Below are 21,980 nucleotides of genomic sequence, written 5' to 3'. Positions count from 1 at the left end.
ATTGACATGTCTTGAAAGAATATTAGCTGCCAACTTGGAATTCCTAGTAAAAATGGGTGCTTGTTGCCAAATGTGCATATTGATAGATCCTTGCATCTCAATGAGGGTGTAGAGATGCTGCTAAGCCGTTTTCAGTAGTTTATTGAACAATTTGGTGGAAAAAACAATTACAAGTTCTTATTCAATATGGAAAATGTTAAAAATATATCTGGAGTGGATTTTTAAAGTAAAAGGTGTCTGATTTTAGTATTTTGATCATTGCCACAGTGGGAGTGGGGTGGGAATCATCTAGTAACGAATAGGCCCAGATCAACAATCGCTACATTATCAATATATTATCAATGCACTGTTTTTGCTAATGCACACAATTTTCGCCATGAATTGTGCACATTTCGTATTACGAACATAATCCATATAACTGAAGCGGTATATGTTTTAACTTCACTGAGAATGGCGGATATTCCAGGTGACCATCCACTGAACAACAGCGGGAGCAGAAAAAATTTCTTTCAGCATTCGACTTTATTCATATTTGGCGGACATTCCGGTCTATGATTCAGTCATTTTGCACAAAGTGTCATGCCCTGGGACATCTGCCCATTATCCCCTTGCCCTGGACATTTAACAATCTGCCCCTCTCAATCTGGCATGGACACACACACACCTGTGCCTCTTTCTTGCCCCCTCCTGCCTGGCCTTGGACTGCCTCTCAGTTCCCACGGCCTCTGCCATGGATATGTATTCCCCTGTTCGCTCTCCCTCCTGTTCATGTTCCTCTGTTGGTTTAGTTGGTTAAGCTGTTCCATGTATTATGTTTCTCCGATTTAGCCTTAGTATGTATTTTATATTGAAAGGAAATTCACCCAGTTTTCGCCCTAGGAGGTTGAAATTTGGCAGGGAGGTCAAGTGAGTGTGTGTGAAGGTATGTGTTCATGCCAATTGGCTAAAATGGGTCATGGCAGTGGCCCCTCACAAAAATGTTGCAGCTGTTGTGAATTCATACTTATTCTAGTCTCTTCATGAGTCTTTTTCTAGTCTCATGTTTTAGCTCGTTTTTCAGTTTGCTCTTTTTGGTTAGTCAGCAACGCCGTCAACCATATCTTCAGTACAGTACCTGTTATTTCTGTACCCTGTGTCATCCTTCTTCATCAACACTGCCTCTAATGCCTCCATCCTGCAATTTAAGTCCAACCCCCTACACCTTGTAAGACAAAGTTATTGTGAAAGTTGCAAATACGAATAAAGTCAGAGTTGCCAAACGCTAACAGAAGTTTTTCTACGGTAGAGATTTGCTTCACCAGAGTGCTGTTGTCTGGTGGAAGGTAGTCTGTGAAGTCTGCAGGTGGTACCTCTCTCCCAAAGATACACAAAGACGCATGAAACATGAAAACTAAACCGAAATTAGTAAACAAACTGAAACTAAACTGAAGTGGAACTCAAATTTGATTGAATGGGGTACTATAAAGTAAAACTATATTCACCCAAGCTGGGATAGAACAAACATCAGAAATGTCTAGCTTCTATAAAGATAGTTTATTATTCATACAGTGACAATGTTACACAAACTGGATGTGGCCAAATACCTAAACATATTCTTTACAAACATAGCCACAACACTGGTTAATAAACTACCCTCCCACTCAGGGCATTTTGGGGTAGAACACATAGTAGCATACTACAAAAACCTAAGGGTCCGCAAAGACGACTTCAAACTTGAAATGGTAACAACAGCTGAGGTACTCAAAAAACTGAGCGCCCTCCAACCAAACAAGGCCACTGGCCATGACAATATCCCCTCCAAATTCCTCAGAGACTCAGCAGCCGCCATCACCCCAGTCATCACACACATAATAAACATCTCCATAAAACAGGGACACGTACCCAAAGACTTCAAAATTGCGAGAGTTAATAAAATGTTCAATCAATCAATCAATCAAAGAGGTTTTGAGTTATTGTAATCATGGACAATGTAGTCATATAACTTTTTTTTTTATATCTGCTGATATATCATTTTCTCATTTGATGTTGATCACTTTCATATGGTAAGTAATGAAACAGTTAAAACACACTGGTAACAATGGACAAGACGCTCAGAGCCTGAGGCGGCCCTCTGTGATGGAGTTGAAGATCTCCTGAGTCATGGGGACATATCCTTCAGTATCCTGCAGGTAGAACAAGGGATCCAGGACCACAGCCGGGTCGAAGCCTTCCTCTGCGAGCTTTACCTTCATCTGCTTAAATGTGCCGGTCACCGTCAGTGAATCCTAACAGGAAAATTTATGAATAAATAGTTTAGTTCAAACAATATAAAAAAAAACTTTTTTAAAAGAACAAGGAAAATATCTAATTAAAATACAGAGATAATTTGCTGTGAAAGAAAATAAAAGATAAAGTAAAATAAAAATAATAGTCTCTTGTAGGGCTGTCCCCGACTAAGGATTTGGATGGTCGACTAGGATTGGCCAAAATTTGCCGTTAGTCGACTATTATATAATAATATTTAAAAAAAAAATCATCTGGGCTGTGGGGGGTGCTTAATGTCTGAAGGAGTCGACTGAAGGCTTCTTGTCCTCTGCAAAAGCATGCAATTGGTCCACTGATGGATACATCTTGATATTTGTCTAGTCTAGTGTGTTCATTAGATGGGTGAAATCCTCTTTCAGTGCCTCTGTGCCTGTTTTCATAGGCAGTTAGCCTCTGGTATGCGTGCCATTAGCGTTAGCCACGCTTCTAGGCCTATTTTCTTTTGGAAAGAATGATAAAAAAAAAAAAAAAAAAAAAAAAAAAAAAAGTTAAATACTTTTTTTTTTACATTATATTCGACTAAGAGGTTGGCCAGTCGACTACGGCCCCTTTCGACAGATTAGTCGACTAATCGATTAATAGGGGTCAGCCCTAGTCTCTTGTCCGAAAAGGAATAGGAAGAAGCAAGATTGTTATCAGGTCCTACCCTTTATTACAATAAACCCTTAACCTGTTCAAGCTGTAGTGTCGGAAATATTGTGTCTGTTACTAGGCTTGAGTAAATTAAGAATATAAATTATGATTTATCTTTGCCGGTGAATAACACCATGAAAACATTGAGGTTCTTTTGATTACGCTCACTGAGCTCATTCAGCACCTTCTAGAGATCAAGTGTACAAAAAAATCTAAGCAAATGAATACAGGAAAGATGATTAAACAGAAGGATTTGTAGATACAGTATAAATTATAATCCATTTTAATTATAAATTCATATTTGACCTTGAAGTTCAAGACTTGAACTTGACCTTATTATGGCCAAATCATACATCTATGGATAGGGGAAAAGCCCCTCTTTCCAATGGCAGTGTCAAATCTGGATTTAGTAATTTCCTCACGGTTTTACGATAAAAGAGATATAATTAGCATTTTTTTGATAAATTCTTATTTTCGGTCAATCTTAAAAACATCGCTAAAAATGAAAATATACACTTTGACTGCTGTTTTGATAGGGTTAAGGTCTTTACTCTTGGCGACATTTGAAAAAGAAACACAACATTAACCTCTTAACATCCAACATCCACATGTGGGCCCTCTTGAGGACGATTCGTGACGCGCCACTTTGCCGACCTCTAGCAGCTCGGTGTGCATTTCTTTTAATACAATATATATATATAGAATTAAAGCCATATTTGTTGGCTGTCGATTGCCAACAAAATCCGTTCAGCAGTTCTCGAGTTACATGCCGATATGTGAGGCGTGCGCCAAAGTACACGGCAGAGTCAGATTACCACCCCCGACTCCCGGGGCTCTACCTCTCGATAATCTTTGGACAGGGTTGTAGCCAATGAGTGTGGCTTTCCAATTATACCCCACGTGGGGATCTAATATGGTCTGTATTGATCGATTTATGATAAAATAAAAAAACAGCATGGTCCCCAGATTTGGGGACCCTACAGCTTAACAGGTTTATTTTTCTGTTTTTCGATAAATCAACCACTTCATCATTAGTTCTGAGATACATACCAAGTACACCTTCAAACACAATATTCAAATATCTTCCAACAAAATCATCTATAAACAAAATCACTTGATGATCAATCAATCGTTCAAGTTAATATATAATCATTACAGTTAATGAAAGTTATTGTACAATCAATAGGCTACTGTCCATCCAGCATCTTTAGAAAGCTAAATGAGTATGCTGACTAGATCAGAAAAAAATGAACAAAAGATGCAGCACATCATGTCATAATAACACAAGCACAGCTGCATATCATTATACTTTGATGTATGAAATTGTAATCACATGTTACAATGGACCTGTCTCAAAACCCTGCCCTCTTTTCTTGATCCTCCAATCACAGCTGTCGCTTACCTCTGACTTCCTCGTACAAACAAAGTTTGTACGAGGAAGTCAGAGGTAAGCGACAGTAGAGCTGCCGCGATAACCGCATTACCGCGGTATCGCTGTTGCATCACGCTCACCGCAGAGTTAGGCTGAATACCGCGTCACCGCTGTTTTTTATCATAATAATAAAGTTGGCTTGCGGCTTGCGGCTCTGCAGATATACCCTACTCGGTTCCAAGCGACCCTATTGGGTAGAAGTGGTACCAGAAAAGTCATGTGAAACATTGCAGACCACTGACTGGTCAGAAGAGAGACGCGTCACACTTTGTAGCCTCTGAACGAAAACAGAACGCCGCCATCTTTACTGCCTCGCTAAGGATGCATTTCATTCAGGATTTGTTTGCGACAGAACCAAGTGCAATAAACAAAAAAGAATGGATTCACTGTGTATTCTGCCTTATTTATTGATGAAACAAAACCGACATCAACCCAATTTACCACAGAGCGGAGAGTTTAGTGTCACAACAAGATCGCTGATGTGTTAAGTTTGTTGTTGTACGATTAGCCTAATACTACCGTCAGCCGATATACACGAGAGGTAACGTTAAACCCGGGTTTGCTTGGTAGAATACACAATGAGAGGTAACGTTAGCTTTGGCAGAATAGACGCAACGAGAGTCTGGTTAATGTTGTTATTGATTGATTGATTGATTGATTGATTGAAACTGTGTTAAACTCTGGCTTGCTGCAAGCCCTCGGACATCTATGCCCACGGAGCTTTCAGTGTACACAAGCGAGCGGCCCCGCCTGCATCCCCACACGGAGACAAATGGAGTAGTACCTGGCTGCAGTGGAAAAGGAACGAAGTACCAGGTGCCTAAAGCGGGTTGAGTCGAGTAGGTACTATGCAGTGGAAAAGCGCCATTAGACTAGAGGCAGGCTATAAGAGTAGACTACTAAAAAAAAAAAAAAATGCATTCAAACTTTTTTGTGCGCACTGTGCGGTAATAACCGCGGCGGTAGGAAATATTTCGCAAATTCGTGCGGTAAGGAAAATATCAATACCGCGGCAGCTCTAAGCGACAGCTGTGATTGGAGGATCAAGAAAAGGGGCAGGGTTTGAGACAGGTCTATTGACCCATCTCAAGTCTGAGGGAAGCAAGAGATGTGATTGGAGGATAGAGAAAAGAGGGTGGGGTTTGAGATAGATGCGTTCTGAAACTACACGTTGCAGGGTTTACCTGAATGCGAATGAAGCGGGGTCTTGCGTAACTGGGAAGGTAGGCTTTGACGTGTTGGTATGTGGCTCTGCAATCCAGCTCCATGCCCTCTTTCAGTGTGAGCGCTGCCATTCCAATTCTCCCCTCGTGTCCTTGTCAGTCAGGGCCATGTTGTAGAATGACAGTAAAATGACCATTCTGTTCTTCATATTATACATTAGTATCGATGTGTCATAAATGTTCCATATTCAATATTCCATAAATGTTCCATATTCAATAATATCAAGTTCCATAATTCTTTTAGGCTATATACTGTGTCAGAGCGAGAAGCTCAATAACAAATGCCTGGAGGAAGTATCTGGAATGTCCTTATATGTGATTGATGGTCAAGAGTTTGGTCTGGTCCAAACAAGTATAAAGAGTAAGAATGACCACACCCATGTCAGATTGTTTCCGTCTGCAGACGGAAGCTTTCTCATGTGATACTTTGTCTGTTAATAAAGTTATTTGTACAACAAAGGATCATTCTCCGTCCTGGTTTAATTTCTCTGTTGGATAGAGGTGTAATCTCGTTCAGTCAAAGGGAGCATAGAACTTCTCAACTTCAGCACACAATGGATCTTGGTTTTCAAAATAATGACAAAAATTACTTAGGGACTTAGTCGGTAGCCCAAAGGTTAAGAGAAGCTGGCTTGTGACTGGGAGATTTCCATTCAGCAAGGATATCTGGGTGGGGGAAGTGAATGAGTAATGCTCTCCCCCCTCACTCCAATTGAGTTCCCATGAGCAAGGCACTTAATCCCAAACTGGTTGTTACTTCTTATGGATTGTAAATTATTGTAAGTTATTGAGCCTACTGTACATAACCCCCATCCTCCACTCACTACACTGGCTCCCCGTCTCATCCCGGATCAACTACAAAATCCTGACGATCACCCATAACTGCATAAACGGACACGCACCCCTCTACCTTCAGGAACTCATCACTCCACAATCCTTTACCCGCACCCTCAGATCCGCAGGTAGCCTGCTCCTTCAGATCCCCAATACCCGGCTCTGCACCATGGGTGACCGAGCCTTCTGCACGGCTGCACCACGCCTGTGGAACAGCCTCCCCATCCAGCTGAGGGCACCACAGAGCCTGGACTCTTTTAAAGCAGGCCTGAAAACTGTTCAAAAAGGCCTTTGACTGTTAGCTTTTTATTTTAATTTTATTGCGCTTTTGTTTTTAAATTGCCTGTTTATACTATGTTTTTAATTTAATGTTCTATTTTTATCTTATTTTTATTCTGTATTTTATTTTATTTGTTTTACTAATAACTATTTTATTTCAATTTTTTAACTGTTTTAACCATGTAGTGTAGCACTTTGGGATCCCAGCGAACAAAAAGTGCATTACAAATCCAATCTATTATTATTATTATTATTATTATTATTACTGTCCACATTTTAGGCTTATTGACGTTTCTTTTCTGGAAAGAGTTTCCTTTATCTTGTATCCCTGTATCTCTTTTATTTGAGGGGGGGCTAGCAGAATAAGCATTCCACTGCACCTGTATGATCCATGCGTGACAAATAAAGACTTGGACTTGACTTGGTACTGGGCAGGTGTGAAATGTGTGTAACTGTAAGAGCATCGGTGTTCAGCTAAATCTTGCCTGGATAAATAAAGCTTCTAAAAATAAACATAAATGTATGTAAAGCAAATCATTCAGTCCAGGTATGTACTGTATGATACTTAAATATTAAATAACAATCAAGTTATATTACCTGGTACTTTCACACCGTAGACATTAGCCTCATCAATGCAATCCACCATGATCAAATGATCAGCCACCTCGGTTGTCGCCACATTCTCTCCTTTCCACCTGCACACGATGATGGCAGAAGAGTACAGCACATAATAAGTCATAAGTGCATTTTTCATTGAACAATGTGGGCAGGGCACTTTGTCATTAATTGAAATTCCAAGCTATAATCAAAAAGAAAAATCCACTTAACCTGAAGGTGTCTCCAATACGGTCTTGAAAGTAGACAAATCCCTCCTGGTCAAACTTTAGTAGGTCACCACTGTTGAAGTAGAGGTCTCCTTTCACAAACACATCTTTGAGCTTCTTCTTCTCTGTCTGTTGCTTGTTCTTTGCATAACCGCTGAAAGGCGATCTCGCTCCGATCTTGGCAACCAACAAACCAGTCTCTCCTGTGGTTAAAAGCCCAATCGGTGATCCAGACATAAACAAATGTTTAACCCCCTCACCACCAAGAAGAGAACCAGGCATGGAGAAATGTTGTCATTCTCTAGTTGACTGACTGATAGGAGGACTAACATTAGACAACATACAAATATTAGGTTTTTAATTGATGTGCTGTATTTTGTCGCTGTAAACGGTTTGTTTATGTTGGCATTGTTTGTAAACACTGGATTCAAACAAATCTATATTCCTTTTTACAACGGGTTACGAAAAATCCAAATAGTGTATGTGTGAATAGTGTTTGTGAATATAACCCATATCATGGGTATGGAGATTGAAGCTTTAAAACAACCCGTGGAGGAAGTAGGGTATTGCAAAAGGTAATAACTACATCCCAGAGCCGGGAAGGATGTTCGTACATTTATTTTAGGTGGTGGGAGTGGTTCAGGGATAAGTTAATATTATAAACAATTTTTTAAGTGAAAATGATGATGAGTTACGACTTTGCAGCTTTGCATCTTTGCAGCTTTGCAGCTAGGTCAAAAAGTGACGATTCCCATTGTTGTTGTGCACGGCAAGGGGGCGTTTGTTTTACCTCTGGGTACCTCCCTGCAGAATCCACTGGAGTCTCTAACTGGTTCCTCTTTCTCCGTGTCATATTTAATGAGGGCATACGGATACCCAGCCTGAAAAAAATTTCAGAAATTAAAAATTATATTTTATATATACAGTATACCACAATAAAACAATGATGGGCAGTATAATCCAGTGTCTAACTGGTTTATTTTTCTCTGTCATATCTAATGAGGGAATACGAACACCAACCCAGTTTGTTATAAACATTTTATTTCATAATCATTATGGAAATATATTCTTAAAATGATGATTATATGGCAGCACCTGTGTTTACATGTGTAAAATGTATTAACTGAATTATACTTCTGTACAATTTGGCACCAGACAATTGAGCCAACCGATATTTAACTTTAACATGTGCCAAAACTCACTCTAAAAGACACATCATGAGTGAAAGTTCCCCTCCCCTCTTACTTTGTGGAGGAAATGCTCTCTGCCGATAGCTCCAACCTTTCCAACGTAGTTGACGAAGCCGATATTTCCTTCTGTAGCCCCATAGCATTCGCATACACATATGTTCCCAAAGCGCTCCAGAAACTCTGTCCAGGTGTCAGCTCTTATCCCGTTACCCAGAGCCAGTCTGACCTTATGGTCTCTCTCATTGTCTTTCTAAGGGAAGGAGGGAGAGAGGGGAGAGACGGAGTAGAAACCATCTACAGATATCAAAGGGTTTTCCAATCATTCAAGACGGCGGACATTCTCATATGGCGGACTTCATAAGTCCTTATTGTTGTGCATGATTCTGGATACCATTTCTGTTTCATGATTGTATATGACGAGATAAACTAATTTGAAAATGTAAGGTTAGGCCTGATGGGCGCACTAGAGGAAAGGTCATGGGGTCACCACAATCAATGGGCTTTCTCCTCTACGGGTCATGAATGTGCATAGCACATTTCTAAAAGATTTGAATGAAAGCTATTTGAGTTATTGTGTTCACAAGTTGGATATGAATGTTTGGCCTGGTGGTAGCGCTAGAGGAAAGGTCATAGGGTCACCAAAATCAATGGTGTTCATCCTCTAGGCTAGGGGTCTTAAATGTAATTCGGGGATATAATAACCTGGTTAAATAAAGGTTCAAAAAGAACAAGCGGGGGAAAAGATAGTGAGGAGTTTACCTTTGGTGCGTTGCAGAGGTAACGCATGATCTCCCCTATGTACTGTATCACTGTCACGTTGTACTTCCTACAGTCGTCCCAGAACTGGGAGGCAGAGAATTTACGTCTCAAAACAACAGTGATACCTAGGAGAAGAACAACAAGAAATGACATCTCAAAACAACAGTGATACCCAGGAGAAGAATACAAATACATTACATCTCAAAACAACAGTGATACCTAGGAGAAGAACAACAAGAAATTACATCTCAAAACAACAGTGATACCTAGAAGAACTAAAATAAATTACATCTCAAAACAGTGATACCTAGAAGAACAAAAAACATTTACTGTACATCTCAAAACAACAGTGATACCAAGGAGAACAAAAATAAATTACATCTCAAAACAACTGTGATACATACCTAGGAGAAGAATACAAATAAATTACATCTCAAAACAACAGTGATACCCAGAAGAAAATAATTATTTACATCTCAAAACAACAGTGATACCTAGAAGAAGAACAAAAATAATTTAGATTCTCACTCAAGGGGTCGACCAGGAAGTTCCGTAAAATAAAATAAATGATCTGTGTGGAGTGAGAGAGGGAGGGGATTTTGGGAGGGGGGGGGGTAGAATAACAGACTCCACATATACCTTGTCTCTTAACAATTTACTCTACTGTAAATTGTAGGTGTTATTTTTGTCTGTAAAAAAAATTAAAAATAAACAAGACTAGGCAAGCCTAGTTAAAGCCAGACCTGGATACATGCCTGTGGGGAATCTAAATATATGTATGATTAAAGCAAACAACTATGTGTGTACAGTATAGTCCTGTCTAACACTACAAAGCCAAGCTACAGAATTGACAATGAATTGATACACATTATAGAATGTTAGCAGAAAGTATCCATCACCATCACTAACATTAAGCTGGGCTAAAGGTGTCCAGTACTACTAGGCAAAGCTAACATTACCCCCAGGTCGTATCTTTGCTTCAATAAGGACGAGTAAATAGCGTCAAATACACATGAATTAAGCAAAGAAGCAAATTAATTTGATCATGAACTGATATCCAACACAAGCAACTCAGACGATGCGCGTTAGCTACTGTCAGACACTCGTGCATGCGTGTTTCAAAAACGGGGAGTCAGTTACCCAGCCAGCCATGCAGTCAGACTGGTCTACCGCGACCAGCTAAAATAATTTACATCTCAAAACAACAGTGATAACTACAGAAGAAAAAATTATAATAATTTACATCTCAAAACAACAGTAATACCTAGAAAGAAAGAAAAAAGGTTCTTATTGATTTTCCCATTACAGGTACATCACATTTACATTTAGTCATTTAGCATTTTAAATTTAAGTGGATTCACATGACGTGTGTGTTAAATCTGCATGACAAATAAAGACTTCTTCTTCTTCTAGCTCTAATGCCTGCAGTGCTGGCGCCTTTACCTTGCTCCATGGCTCCGCAGAGGCCCATCAGGAAGCCAGCACTGTGGTAGAGGGGCAGGTATACATAAATTACATCATCTGAGCGGATGCCAGCTATAGACTGGAGGAAAGTTGCCAACCACATTCTCTCGTGGGTAATAACAGCTGCCTTGGGGAGACCTGCAATAGAAACATAAATACAAACAAAATATTTACAAACAAACCATTGTATTAACTCTTTCAGTGCCACTCACGAGATTTCTCGTGTTTTTTTATAGGTGGTTGCTAGCCACTCACGAGATTTCTCGGAATTATTATTATTTTTTTTTTTTTTGCGATCTGAAAAATTATTGCATCACCCGAGCCTACCCGAGTATAGCCGAGGGGCGCCGACGATCACTGTGGAAAAAAGCGCCCCCTGTCGTCTCCCAGATGACATAAGTGATTTTGGAATGGACTCAATGAAAATGAATGGGGAAAAAAATCCGGTACTCCACATTTTCCAGTTCACTGATCCAGCCGGGGTTACCACAGTTCATTCTGGAGCCTCAGATCCCCCCGGATCATAGAGATCTACTGTGTCGCGTTGGATCCATACACTTATCGATTTTTTCTAATGGTGATCAGGAATTGGAATATACCAGTTGGATACCATCTGATGTCAGGTAAGGACTCTGTGTTATTAGTGGTAGGATAATCGGAGTAAGTTTGATGAAGTTATAAGCTGTTTTGTGAAATGTCTTCTTTCGCTTTCATTGTAAAACTCCGAGAGGAAATCAACGAGGCGATTATCCTCGCGCGGCCGTAATGTGCGTGCGTGCACGTATAATATTGATCATCTAGCGTTTATTTGAAAACGATTCATAAAAAGGCCGACGAATATCAACGTTGTGGAATATTCCACTAAAAGACGATTTTCATAGAATGCTCCAGAATGGGCTGTTTTTTATATCAAAACGGGGGCTTTTCTAACTGCTCTGAAACGGCAACGACGCGATAAAAAAACAATCTGCCTTCACAGCACTGTCTGGAAAATAGTCTTTGATAATGCGATGGGCAGATTAGACACATAGCCATAATTTAAAACATAGATTAGGCGATATTAACGTTAACATTGGCGCGGATGGTGGCATTCAAGCGGTAAAATGGAAAACCAGGCATGGCATTTAAAGAGTTAATGTTAACCCAAGCTATGCATTTAACCTCTTAAGCCTGACATCTAGTCGATTAGCCATCTTGCATAGGCTCTAACTGCCCTATTTTCTTAAGCTAGTGTGAAACTAGAGATCCTGATTTGTAGATCCACCAGTCTAATCGAATGGCCTGCAGTTACACAGGGATATTCCCATCTGAGCTCCTAGAGGGTCTGCTGTACCAACGGGAGACTCGGTTGATGAAATATGAATTCAGATCGCTAATAAAAAAATCAAACGACAATTTGCGTCATCGGCACTCAACGGGGGGCATGAAAAGACGGCATTACACGTTGCTGGCACTCAAAGTGTTTTAACAGTTCAGCAGGCTATAAACATGTTGATCAGTTCAGCAGCTATACACATGCTGATCAGTTCATCAGCTATAAACATACAGTTCAGCAGCTATAAACATGCTGATCAGTTCAGCAGCTATAAACATTCTGATCAGTTCAGCAGCTATAAACATACAGTTCAGCAGCTATAAACATGCTGATCAGTTCAGCAGCTATAAACATGCTGATCAGTTCAGCAGCTATAAACATACTGATCAGTTCAGCAGCTATAAACACATACTGATCAGTTCAGCAGCTATACACATGCCGTTCAGATCAGCTGGCTATAAACATGCTGATGAGTTCAGCAGCTATAAACATACTGATCAGTTCAGCAGCTATACACATGCTGTTCAGATCAGCTGGCTATAAACATGCTGATGAGTTCAGCAGCTATAAACATGCTGTTCATGCTGACAGTGTATGATCATGAGGACAGGGTGATCTAAAGTTATAATAACAGGTGCTGTTAAAGGGGAATGAGATTGTGCAAGCTATGCTTACCTGTGGTTCCAGAGGTGTAGATGTACACAGCAGGGCTCTTGATATTGATGTTGGCCCTGAGCTGAGGTGACAGAGGTTGGTCTGAGGCCTGTTGGATCTTATCAGAGAGACTCTCCATGCCCTCTGTGTCACAGTCATCACTGAGGAGAAACACACGGACCCCCTGCTCCAGTAAGGAGGGCAAAACCTCCTCCACAGCACTCCGCAACTCTGAGACAAATGGAGAGTAGTTTTCCCATGTAGCCTGCAGTATTGTGCAATATACTAACTCTCTGGTCTAAAAACAGCTTGATAGGTCAAAAGGGATAGAAGGACTTTACCATATTTCAGTACAGTTTTGAGGTATCCATTTTAGGGCAACTGTATACTTATTACTATCCACATTTTACTCAGCTACATTTCACCTACAGGAGATATGACTATTTTTTAACTATCTGAACCATGCAGTTAGAATAGTTACTTTTAAGAAAAAGAAATGTGCACAAAAAAAACATTGAACATTTAAGTGGATTCACATGACGCACAAAGTGAGTCCATGCCAACTTCAACAGCAAGTCATAAGATAAGAGCCAGCATAACTGGACAAGGATTTAACACTCCCCCAGCAATGAAAATACAACAACAACGCCATGCAAAACGTCACTTTTTCACTATAACTTATTTTTATTTAAATAGTTGTACAAGTAGCCTATCATTTTTTTTGTTTTACTTGTATCAGAGTAAACATAGGGTAGGCATACTATTCCATCGGGGTCGCATTATGCTGGACCCAGACAATTTAATAATATTCATGTGAAGACTCTGCAATTTAAATATTAATTTAACAATATCATTTAGCCAGCTTACCAGCAGAAGCCAGGAGAACCTTGGCTTCACAGCAGGAGAAACAGTGCAACAAGGACTTGGACCTGATGTTACAGTTGAGCAGAGCAGCCGTGCAGCCCAGCTTGGCCACGGCGAGCCACAGCCACACATAGAGAGGCTCGTTGCCCAGGAAGATGCCAACCGTATCCCCTTCTTTCACGTTGGCGTGTTTTGAAAGAGCTCTAGCCACTTTGTTGCTTTGTTTGTCGGCTTCTATGTACGTGTAGGAACTATTCTCAAAGACGATAAATGCCTTGTGTGGGTGCTTCGCCACTTTCTCGAGAAACCGATCTAAAAGGCTGTAGAACGGTTTCCTCCGGCTGCATGTGGCCATTCGAAACCCGATGCTGAGCGCAGCGAACGTATATCCGACGTCTTTGAAAAAGTAAGGATTCCTTATGTAAAGCAATAATGGCAAAAGTGCCAAACCTGCAATCATCGTAATTAGAATATACATGGCGCTAGACGCTAGTACTGCCGATGCAGCCTGGCTTTACTCAAGAGCCCCGTGGTTTTGAAATGCCTAACGTTAGCGCACACCCTCCGCCAATAGAGGGCGTTGTCCGACCTTTGAGCACAATAACAACAACATTTCCCTGCACATTGATTGATTGATTGAAAAGTTTATTAACAGATTGCATAATGGGTACAGTACAGTACAGCTCAATACATACAATTGTTAAGGGGATGCAGACCAGAGAAAGACTTTCGTCTTGTTTACATCAGGGTCCCCCATTTTCAATTCATCAAGTCAAGTCAAGGTGGTCTTGCCCGCAACGATGTGCAAATAACATATAATAGAATCAACATTGTGCAATAAGCAAGTAACATTGTGCAATAAACAAGTAACATGTTAGGGCATATCGGTATATGTACATAAGTTATTTACAGAGCATGGAGGACATACTGGGTCCTTTGGTTAGGTAGTGTCTAATTTATACAATCTCCGGTTATACTATACTATTTTTAAAAAAGTGACCCTTCTTGGTGGCCATAAGTGTGGGCGTGTGCAGCATGAGTGTGTGCCTGCTCATGTTAAAGTGGCTGCTAGTGTGTGCACACAGGAAAATTCGCAGAGTCAAATTTACTCAAATTGAGTAAAATTTTACTCCCAAAAAGACAGTATTGGCTCCGACTCCAGATAGAGTGAAAATGACTCTTGTCACAGAGTTAAATCTTCAGAGTTATTTCTACTCCATTTAGTGTTAACATTTAACTCTACAAAATACCAACTTACTCCATTTAGCATAAAGTAAAAACAACTCTAACATCTATAGAGTTATTTTTCACTCAATATAGAGATATTTTAAGTTATATTTCACTCAATATAGAGTGGTATTTTAATCAATATAGAGTTATATTTTCACTCAATAGAGTTATATTTCACTCAATATAGAGATATTTTAAGTTATATTTCACTCAATATAGAGATACTTAAAGTTATATTTCACTCAATATAGAGTGGTATTTTAATCAATATAGAGTTGTAATTCCCTCAATATGGAGTTGTAGTTCACTCAATATAGAATAGATTTCACTCGATATAGAATATCATATTTCACTCAATATAGAGTGGTATTTTAATCAATATAGAGTTGTAATTCCCTCAATATGGAGTTGTAGTTCACTCAATATAGAATAGATTTCACTCGATATAGAATATCATATTTCACTCAATATAGAATTAAATAATAATTTACTCTGGAATAATACATTTAAAATAAACGGGGGCAAAGCAGAAATCAGTATTTAACAATGCACTTTTATTTGCAACATGCAGGCATATCCTTTGGGATGCAAACAGTTTTACAACAGCGTGTGAGAATCATGACTTCAAGGGGCAATCGATAGAAAAAAAAATTAATAAAATAAGATTCATCAATAAGCTTGTGCAATCTTTGTTTTCAGTTGCCAAGAAATGTGAAATTCCTAGTACCTTGGACTTAAAGGTCTATGATGACTTAAAACACTGAAGTCGACAAGGAGGCGTTTCAGTTGGGATGCAAACAGTTTTACAACAGCGTGTGAGAATCATGACTTCAAGGGGCGATCGATAGAAAGAAAAAAAGGTCATTAATAAAATAAGATTCATCAATAAGCTTGTGCAATCTTTGTTTTCAGTTGCCAAGAAATTTGAAATTCCTAGTACCTTGGACTTAAAGGTCTATGATGACTTAAAACACTGAAGTCGACAAGGAGGCGTTTCAGTTAAAGAAACCAGACATGGGTGTGTTGGAGATTTGTTCACCCCAAGTTGCTTATTAACATGGAGCCTAGCCTCATCCAAAATGTCACACAGGTACTGTATATGTTTGTACTTTGAAATGATCTTTGTTTCTATACGCCCAATGTAATGTAACATAGTAAAAAAAAAAAAAAAAACACGTCTGAGGAAGAACTTGCTTGGTGTGGATCCTTCCTAATCTTTTTACATTACACTTGTCAAACATTCCTCTCTTGCTAATCACACTTGGTATATGTCTACGTGATTGTTAGATTCAGTGAGCCCCTCTGCAAACAACTCCATTATATACAAAAATCACCATGACTTCAAGGCTTCATGGGGAGAGTAATCGATAGAAAAAAGGTCATAAATAAAAGACAATTACATTTTGGCCTCTGTAAAGTGACAGCAGCATCTGCACCCTTTTAAAAAGGGATAGCTCACCCAAAAAAAGAAATCTACCAATTACACACCCCATGAATCCTTGAATTCATGGAGATTTGTTTGTTTGTCGCATTCCTGAGCCAATAATTCAAGCCAGTCATCAAATTATTGGCTCAGGAATGCAACAAAAAGAAATCACCATGACTTCAATTAAGGCTTCATGGGGAGAGTAATCGATCAATTACATTTTGGCCTCTATATAAAGTGACAGCAGCATCTGTTCACCCCAAAGAAATAAAAGAAAACTAATAGTGTTCATCCCCAGTGCAATAGTTCAAGAGCTTAGTGATTTTCTCTTTTCCTTTTTTAAATCACAGGAAACAGTATGGAACAATAAATGAGCTTGAATCGTCATCACTGTATGACATCTGTATATCGAATGCTTTGTAAAACAAAAGCTCTTTGACATCAACTACATGAGGTCCATCTGTAGTACACACAACTTTAAATGCATAAAAATGGTCATCCAGAGACACAGTTTGTAGTGCAAATGTAAACAACAGTAACCTCTCATCTTTAAGAACAACACGGTGGATTTTGTGAAAAACTGGAACCTCACTAAGAACTTTAAGGCAAACAACTAAACCTGGACGATACATATTTCCATGGTGTTTGGCCCATCTAACATTTAACACCTTGGTGTCACTTGGTACCTGAAGAGTCTCCGCTATCTCACAGCCTCTGTCCATCACATTTAATGCTACCATTTTACTTGGACCAAGCACCAGTCTGTTGGGATCAAATGTCTGCCAATTGTATGCTACTTGACTTTGGTGTTTCTTTGCCAACGTTTTAGTTATATTTTTGAAGCTTTTTAGTTGTTTTTTAAAGAAATTATGCTTCGCTTCATAGCGCATGCACCAGACATGCAAAAGTGGTCCAATTTTACGAATACATGTAGGATAGTGCACCATAAAATGATGCTTTGGTAGTAGCCTCCTGTTGGGAAACAAATGCTTGAATAACCCGTGGTGCTCTGCAATCAAGTGTTTTAAATAAATAGTAATGCCAGTTGATAACCTGGGAGAAAATATAATATCTGCTATTTGAAGCAACAGCAGAAGCAAATACCAGTGTTGATCATTTGGACAAACCAAGTCTCCAAAGATAAGTGGTAGATTGCGAAGTAAACACCAAGATTGGATTGCATTTAACCCCAAGTCATTTGAGGTCTCTACTAACTTCAATGCAGGTGGCTTGTTGTTTTGTTCCAGGTAACCATAGTTAAAGCTCTTAATTCTCAAGTCTATTTCCTTTGATGTTGTGTAGTTTTTAATCAAGTGTAGTATTAGCAGTTTCATTTCATATTGTGCCACGCCCTCCAAGATATCATGCATAATATCGACAGAGAAATTGTCACATGTATTGAAGTACTGCAAGGAATTTAGAATGCAAGAACGTTTAACTCCCATCACATAGGGAAGACCAATAGTAGTCTCCATTGTGTGGCAGTGTTCTGCATGAAGTGCTCGAGTTCGCATAACTATCTTGGGTGAATCTTCTTTGAATTCCGTCTGAAAGTCCTCTTTCTCAGCAAGACAAAAGCGGCAACAATATCTGGCACTGAATGATTCTACGAAACCAAACAAACCGTGAATACCAAGGTTGTCACCTGTAACTTGGACAATAGTTCCATACACTGGCTGATCATACAATGGGACCTTAATTCCATCCTTCTCCAGTATTTTAATATCTTCCACAAGTGGAGCAAGTATTTTAGAAAAGCCATGTGTTTTAATGTCTTGGGCATGGAATAAAGCGACCAAATGAATATTAAGCAGAATTGAGTTGTACTTTGGAGAAAAATTACGCAAGGTGAAATAGATTGCTCCTAATTTATGTATTCCCTTTTTACTCCCCAACGGATTCGCGCATTCAAAATCATCATAGAAAAGCTGCACCTGAATTGCATGCTTCTGTTTTGAAAATAGAGGATGACTCTTGAAATACTCTCCATCACACAAGTCATTAAGAAGATCTTCTCTTAAACTGGAATCACTCTGCATCATCTCTTTTATATTAGGGTGTTTGTAAATAAAGTCTAATGTTTTCAAAATTGGGATATAAACACATTTATCAGTAACAACAGCCTGATCATAAGTTCCAGTAGTCCGATTGCGCAGGGTATCAAATCTTGTACCAAGGACATATTCAACTGGGTCTACCCTTCCCCACTTCTCTGTAAAATATTGCCTTCTCTTAGTTTCAGAATTTAAGATACAAAAGGGATTTTCAATTTCTTCATAACACTGATCAATTTTACACTCAACCTCACTTTTGATAGGTTCCTGTAAAGATAGACACTGCTTCACATATTGTTTTGCTTGATTATGGATATCATCAACAATCACTTCCATTGAAGTTACCAAAGAGTTGATTATTGTTTCACCTACACCTGCCACTTTAAGTTCAGCTACTGTTGCAGCACAGCTGTCTACAAGACTATTATTAAGAAGGACTGGAAGGACTGGGTCAGAAGGGGCACTGCCTGATGGAAAGTCATCAACATAACTTTCAGCTAAATGTTCAGCTGTAGAGCGGCCTTCACCAGGATCATCACATGGTTGATGACGTGCTTTAAGATGCTTTCGAAACCCAGAAAAAGTGCAAAAGACATGTAAACAACCAGGCTGACCACATTTAAGACGAAGTGTCCTTCCTGAACAAAGTCCGTGGATCATCCTTAAGTGCCTCATCAGTGAATTGGCATTTGCCTGAGAGTTTTTGCAAATGAAACACAACATCTTATCAAAAAACACTGGAGCATCAGAGGCCTCAAGATAAAATATCTTCTCAGTATCAAAAGTCTGTGCAGCATCAGAGGCCTCAAGATAAAATATCTTCTCAGTATCAAAAGTCTGTGCAGCATCAGAGGCCCGAGATAAAATATCCTCTCAGTATAAAAAAGAAATCAGTGCAGCATCCGAGCCCTCATCTCTTTAACCCTGGGGTTGACATTAGTTGTAGCAGCATCGATCTTGTAAATGGCGGTTTGCAAGAAGTTGTACATATTGGCCAGATCCCGGTTGTATGAGGTACCAAAGACAAAATGAGCTTTGAAAAGCTCATCAAAAGAGGCAAGAGAGTCTGGTGACTTACAAGGGATTGCATGTTTGTCAATCACAATGAAGTACTTGTGAATCACACTCCTCTGGGTCCCCACAGCAAGCAGATAGGGTTGAAGGCTCTCCGTGATGCTGTCCAAATGCCCCTGGATACTGGTCCCAGTCTGTGACAAGAGAACTTCATTAGTCTTGCTATTAAAATTAGTCACGGTTTGCAAACCGTGGTCTTTGCATGATTTCAATCATGCAGGTCAATATCAGGGATGCACGATAATTATCAGGCCGATATCAGCAATTATGACGTCATCCCGATAAAAGTATTGACAGCTCTGATAATAAAAAAAATATATATATTTTTTTTACTTTTTTCTTTTCATGTCAACATTCACACGCACTATATATGCTTATTTAGGATTTGACTTGATTCAACAACAAAGCAGTCGGGGCAAAGGCAAGCCAAAAACGGTCGAAAATGTGGTTATTTGAAGTTTGGATTTTTTTCTTCTCACAACTGAGGTAGGTAGATTACATTTTTAGAGACTAAAGTACCGAAAAAGGTACCGTTGGGTACCGGTATCGATTCACAGGTACCGGTACCGTATCGGTTCAAATGTGAACAGCATCCCTACTGACAAAGCACAATACCTGTTGGTTTTTAGTTGTTCAGGGAAACACATTGTTAATGACATTGACGGATTGTGAATTTTGTGATCGACTCAAATTATATTTATTTGGAAAAATAAATAGTCACTTTATTTGAAGAGTCAAAACTGTTCTCTTGGCTTTGTTTTGTTCATATAGTAACGCTCATGTCATGATAAATCTGGTTAGGTCAAAACTACAGGAATATACATAAAAAAATTTATAATTATAGTACAATAAATATATATATCGGTTATCGGTATCGACCTTGAGGAGCAGAAAGTTATTGGTATCGATATCGGGGTCAACAAATCAATATCGTGCACCCCTAGACAGAACAGTGATCCTTCTTATACTTTAATTCAACTGTAACTAGGGATGCTCGATATTGGCTTTTTTACCGATATACCGATATTGTCCAACTCTTAATTTCCAATACCAATATCAACCGATACCGATATATGCAGGGTTTCCCCCCCAAAAAACTGAATAATTTCAGGTAATTAACATTACATATGTCTTGTTGTGGAATTAACATAACATTATGCATACTTTTGACAATAAATAAAATCAGAATTTGTTCTTACTTGCCTGGGTAAATAAAAGTTGGTTATAGAAATGTAAAAAGAATAATTCATTTTTTTTTTACCGATATTTTCCTATATCACATTTGAATGCCAATATCGGCCGATAATATAGGCAACTGTAACCTTACCTTTATGAACTTCACAAGGGAGTCAATGGCTTCTCTGGCTGAGAGCTTTCCCGGTCTCTTGTTGCGTCCCTGAGGTGATGGTGGCAGGAGGTGGACAAGAAGCAAGAGGGAGGACATTTCACTGTCCCATGCTAAAAATACAAAAAATTAAATAAAAAAAATCAGAAATACATTTGACTAAAAGCTGTGTTTCCATTTGTTTAAAAAACAATTCACCCTTCCATTATTATATTCCTTTAATTCAAGCATACCATTGTTCAGTTCTATTGTGTCTGTTGTGGATTCAGCATTCTGAAGCAGGTCTTGAAGGTCGCCGGTCTGGGTGAGGCCACGGCTTTGTTCAAGGACTTTCTGCCTGCAGAAAGTAGGCCACTTCTCCAGGAACTTTGCAGAGATGTCATCACCAAACATCAGACTGAAATCCTGCTCAATCTGCAGACAAGATGGAATAAAACATGGTTGAAATTTTTTTGTCATACATTGTTAAATAGTAGGGCTGACCCCTATTAATCGATTAGTCGACTAATCGGTCGAAAGGGGCCGTAGTCGACTGGCCAACCTCTTAGTCGAATATAATATTATAAAAAAAAAAAAAAAATATATATATATATATTATAATTTTTTTCAAAAGAAAAGAGGCATAGAAGCGTGGCTAACGCTAATGGCAGGCATACCAGAGGCTAACTGCCTACGAAAACAGGCACAGAGGCACTGAAAGAGGATTTCATCAGTGGACCAATTGTATGCTTTTGCAGAGGACAAGAAGCCTTCAGTTGACTCCTTCAGACATTAAGCACCCCCCACAGCCCAAATGGAATGATAAATTTTTTTTTTTTTTTTTTTTTTAACAATCCTAGTCAACCATCCAAATCCTTAGTCAGGGACAGCCCTATTAAATAGGTTCACCCTATGACCAGGGATGTGATCTAAATTGTTTAAAAAGGTCATTTTTTATTTCAGTTAGACTTTAATGCAAGCCACATACCATTCCTGTGATGTCTAGGAATCTTGGAAAGGTGGTGAATATTTCAGAGGACTTGATTGGGTCGTGCATCATTTCTTGGCGATGGGTGAAGGTCTGTTTCATCTTCTCC

At 39.2% G+C, this 21,980-nt stretch overlaps 1 protein-coding gene across 1 annotated transcript; it reads right to left on the bottom strand.

Moving 5' to 3' along the window:
- Positions 1 to 1,514: 1,514 nt before the first annotated feature.
- LOC311247351 (long-chain fatty acid transport protein 2-like) lies at positions 1,515 to 14,270 on the bottom strand. The gene is made up of 10 exons (XM_084337719.1): positions 13,779 to 14,270; positions 12,933 to 13,142; positions 10,922 to 11,080; positions 9,479 to 9,603; positions 8,775 to 8,969; positions 8,320 to 8,410; positions 7,534 to 7,732; positions 7,303 to 7,400; positions 5,554 to 5,684; positions 1,515 to 2,264 (listed from the first exon to the last, which is right to left on the bottom strand). Exons 1-10 carry the CDS (start codon positions 14,251 to 14,253, stop codon positions 2,091 to 2,093), a joined length of 1,857 nt encoding a protein of 618 aa, XP_084193845.1. The 5' UTR covers positions 14,254 to 14,270; the 3' UTR covers positions 1,515 to 2,090.
- Positions 14,271 to 21,980: the final 7,710 nt, after the last annotated feature.

Source organism: Notolepis coatsorum (assembly GCF_963971535.1).
Source record: "Notolepis coatsorum genome assembly, chromosome: 20".
Taxonomy (NCBI): domain Eukaryota; kingdom Metazoa; phylum Chordata; class Actinopteri; order Aulopiformes; family Paralepididae; genus Notolepis; species Notolepis coatsorum.
Note: the sequence above shows the minus strand (reverse complement) of the source record. Positions and strands in the feature narration are given on the sequence as shown.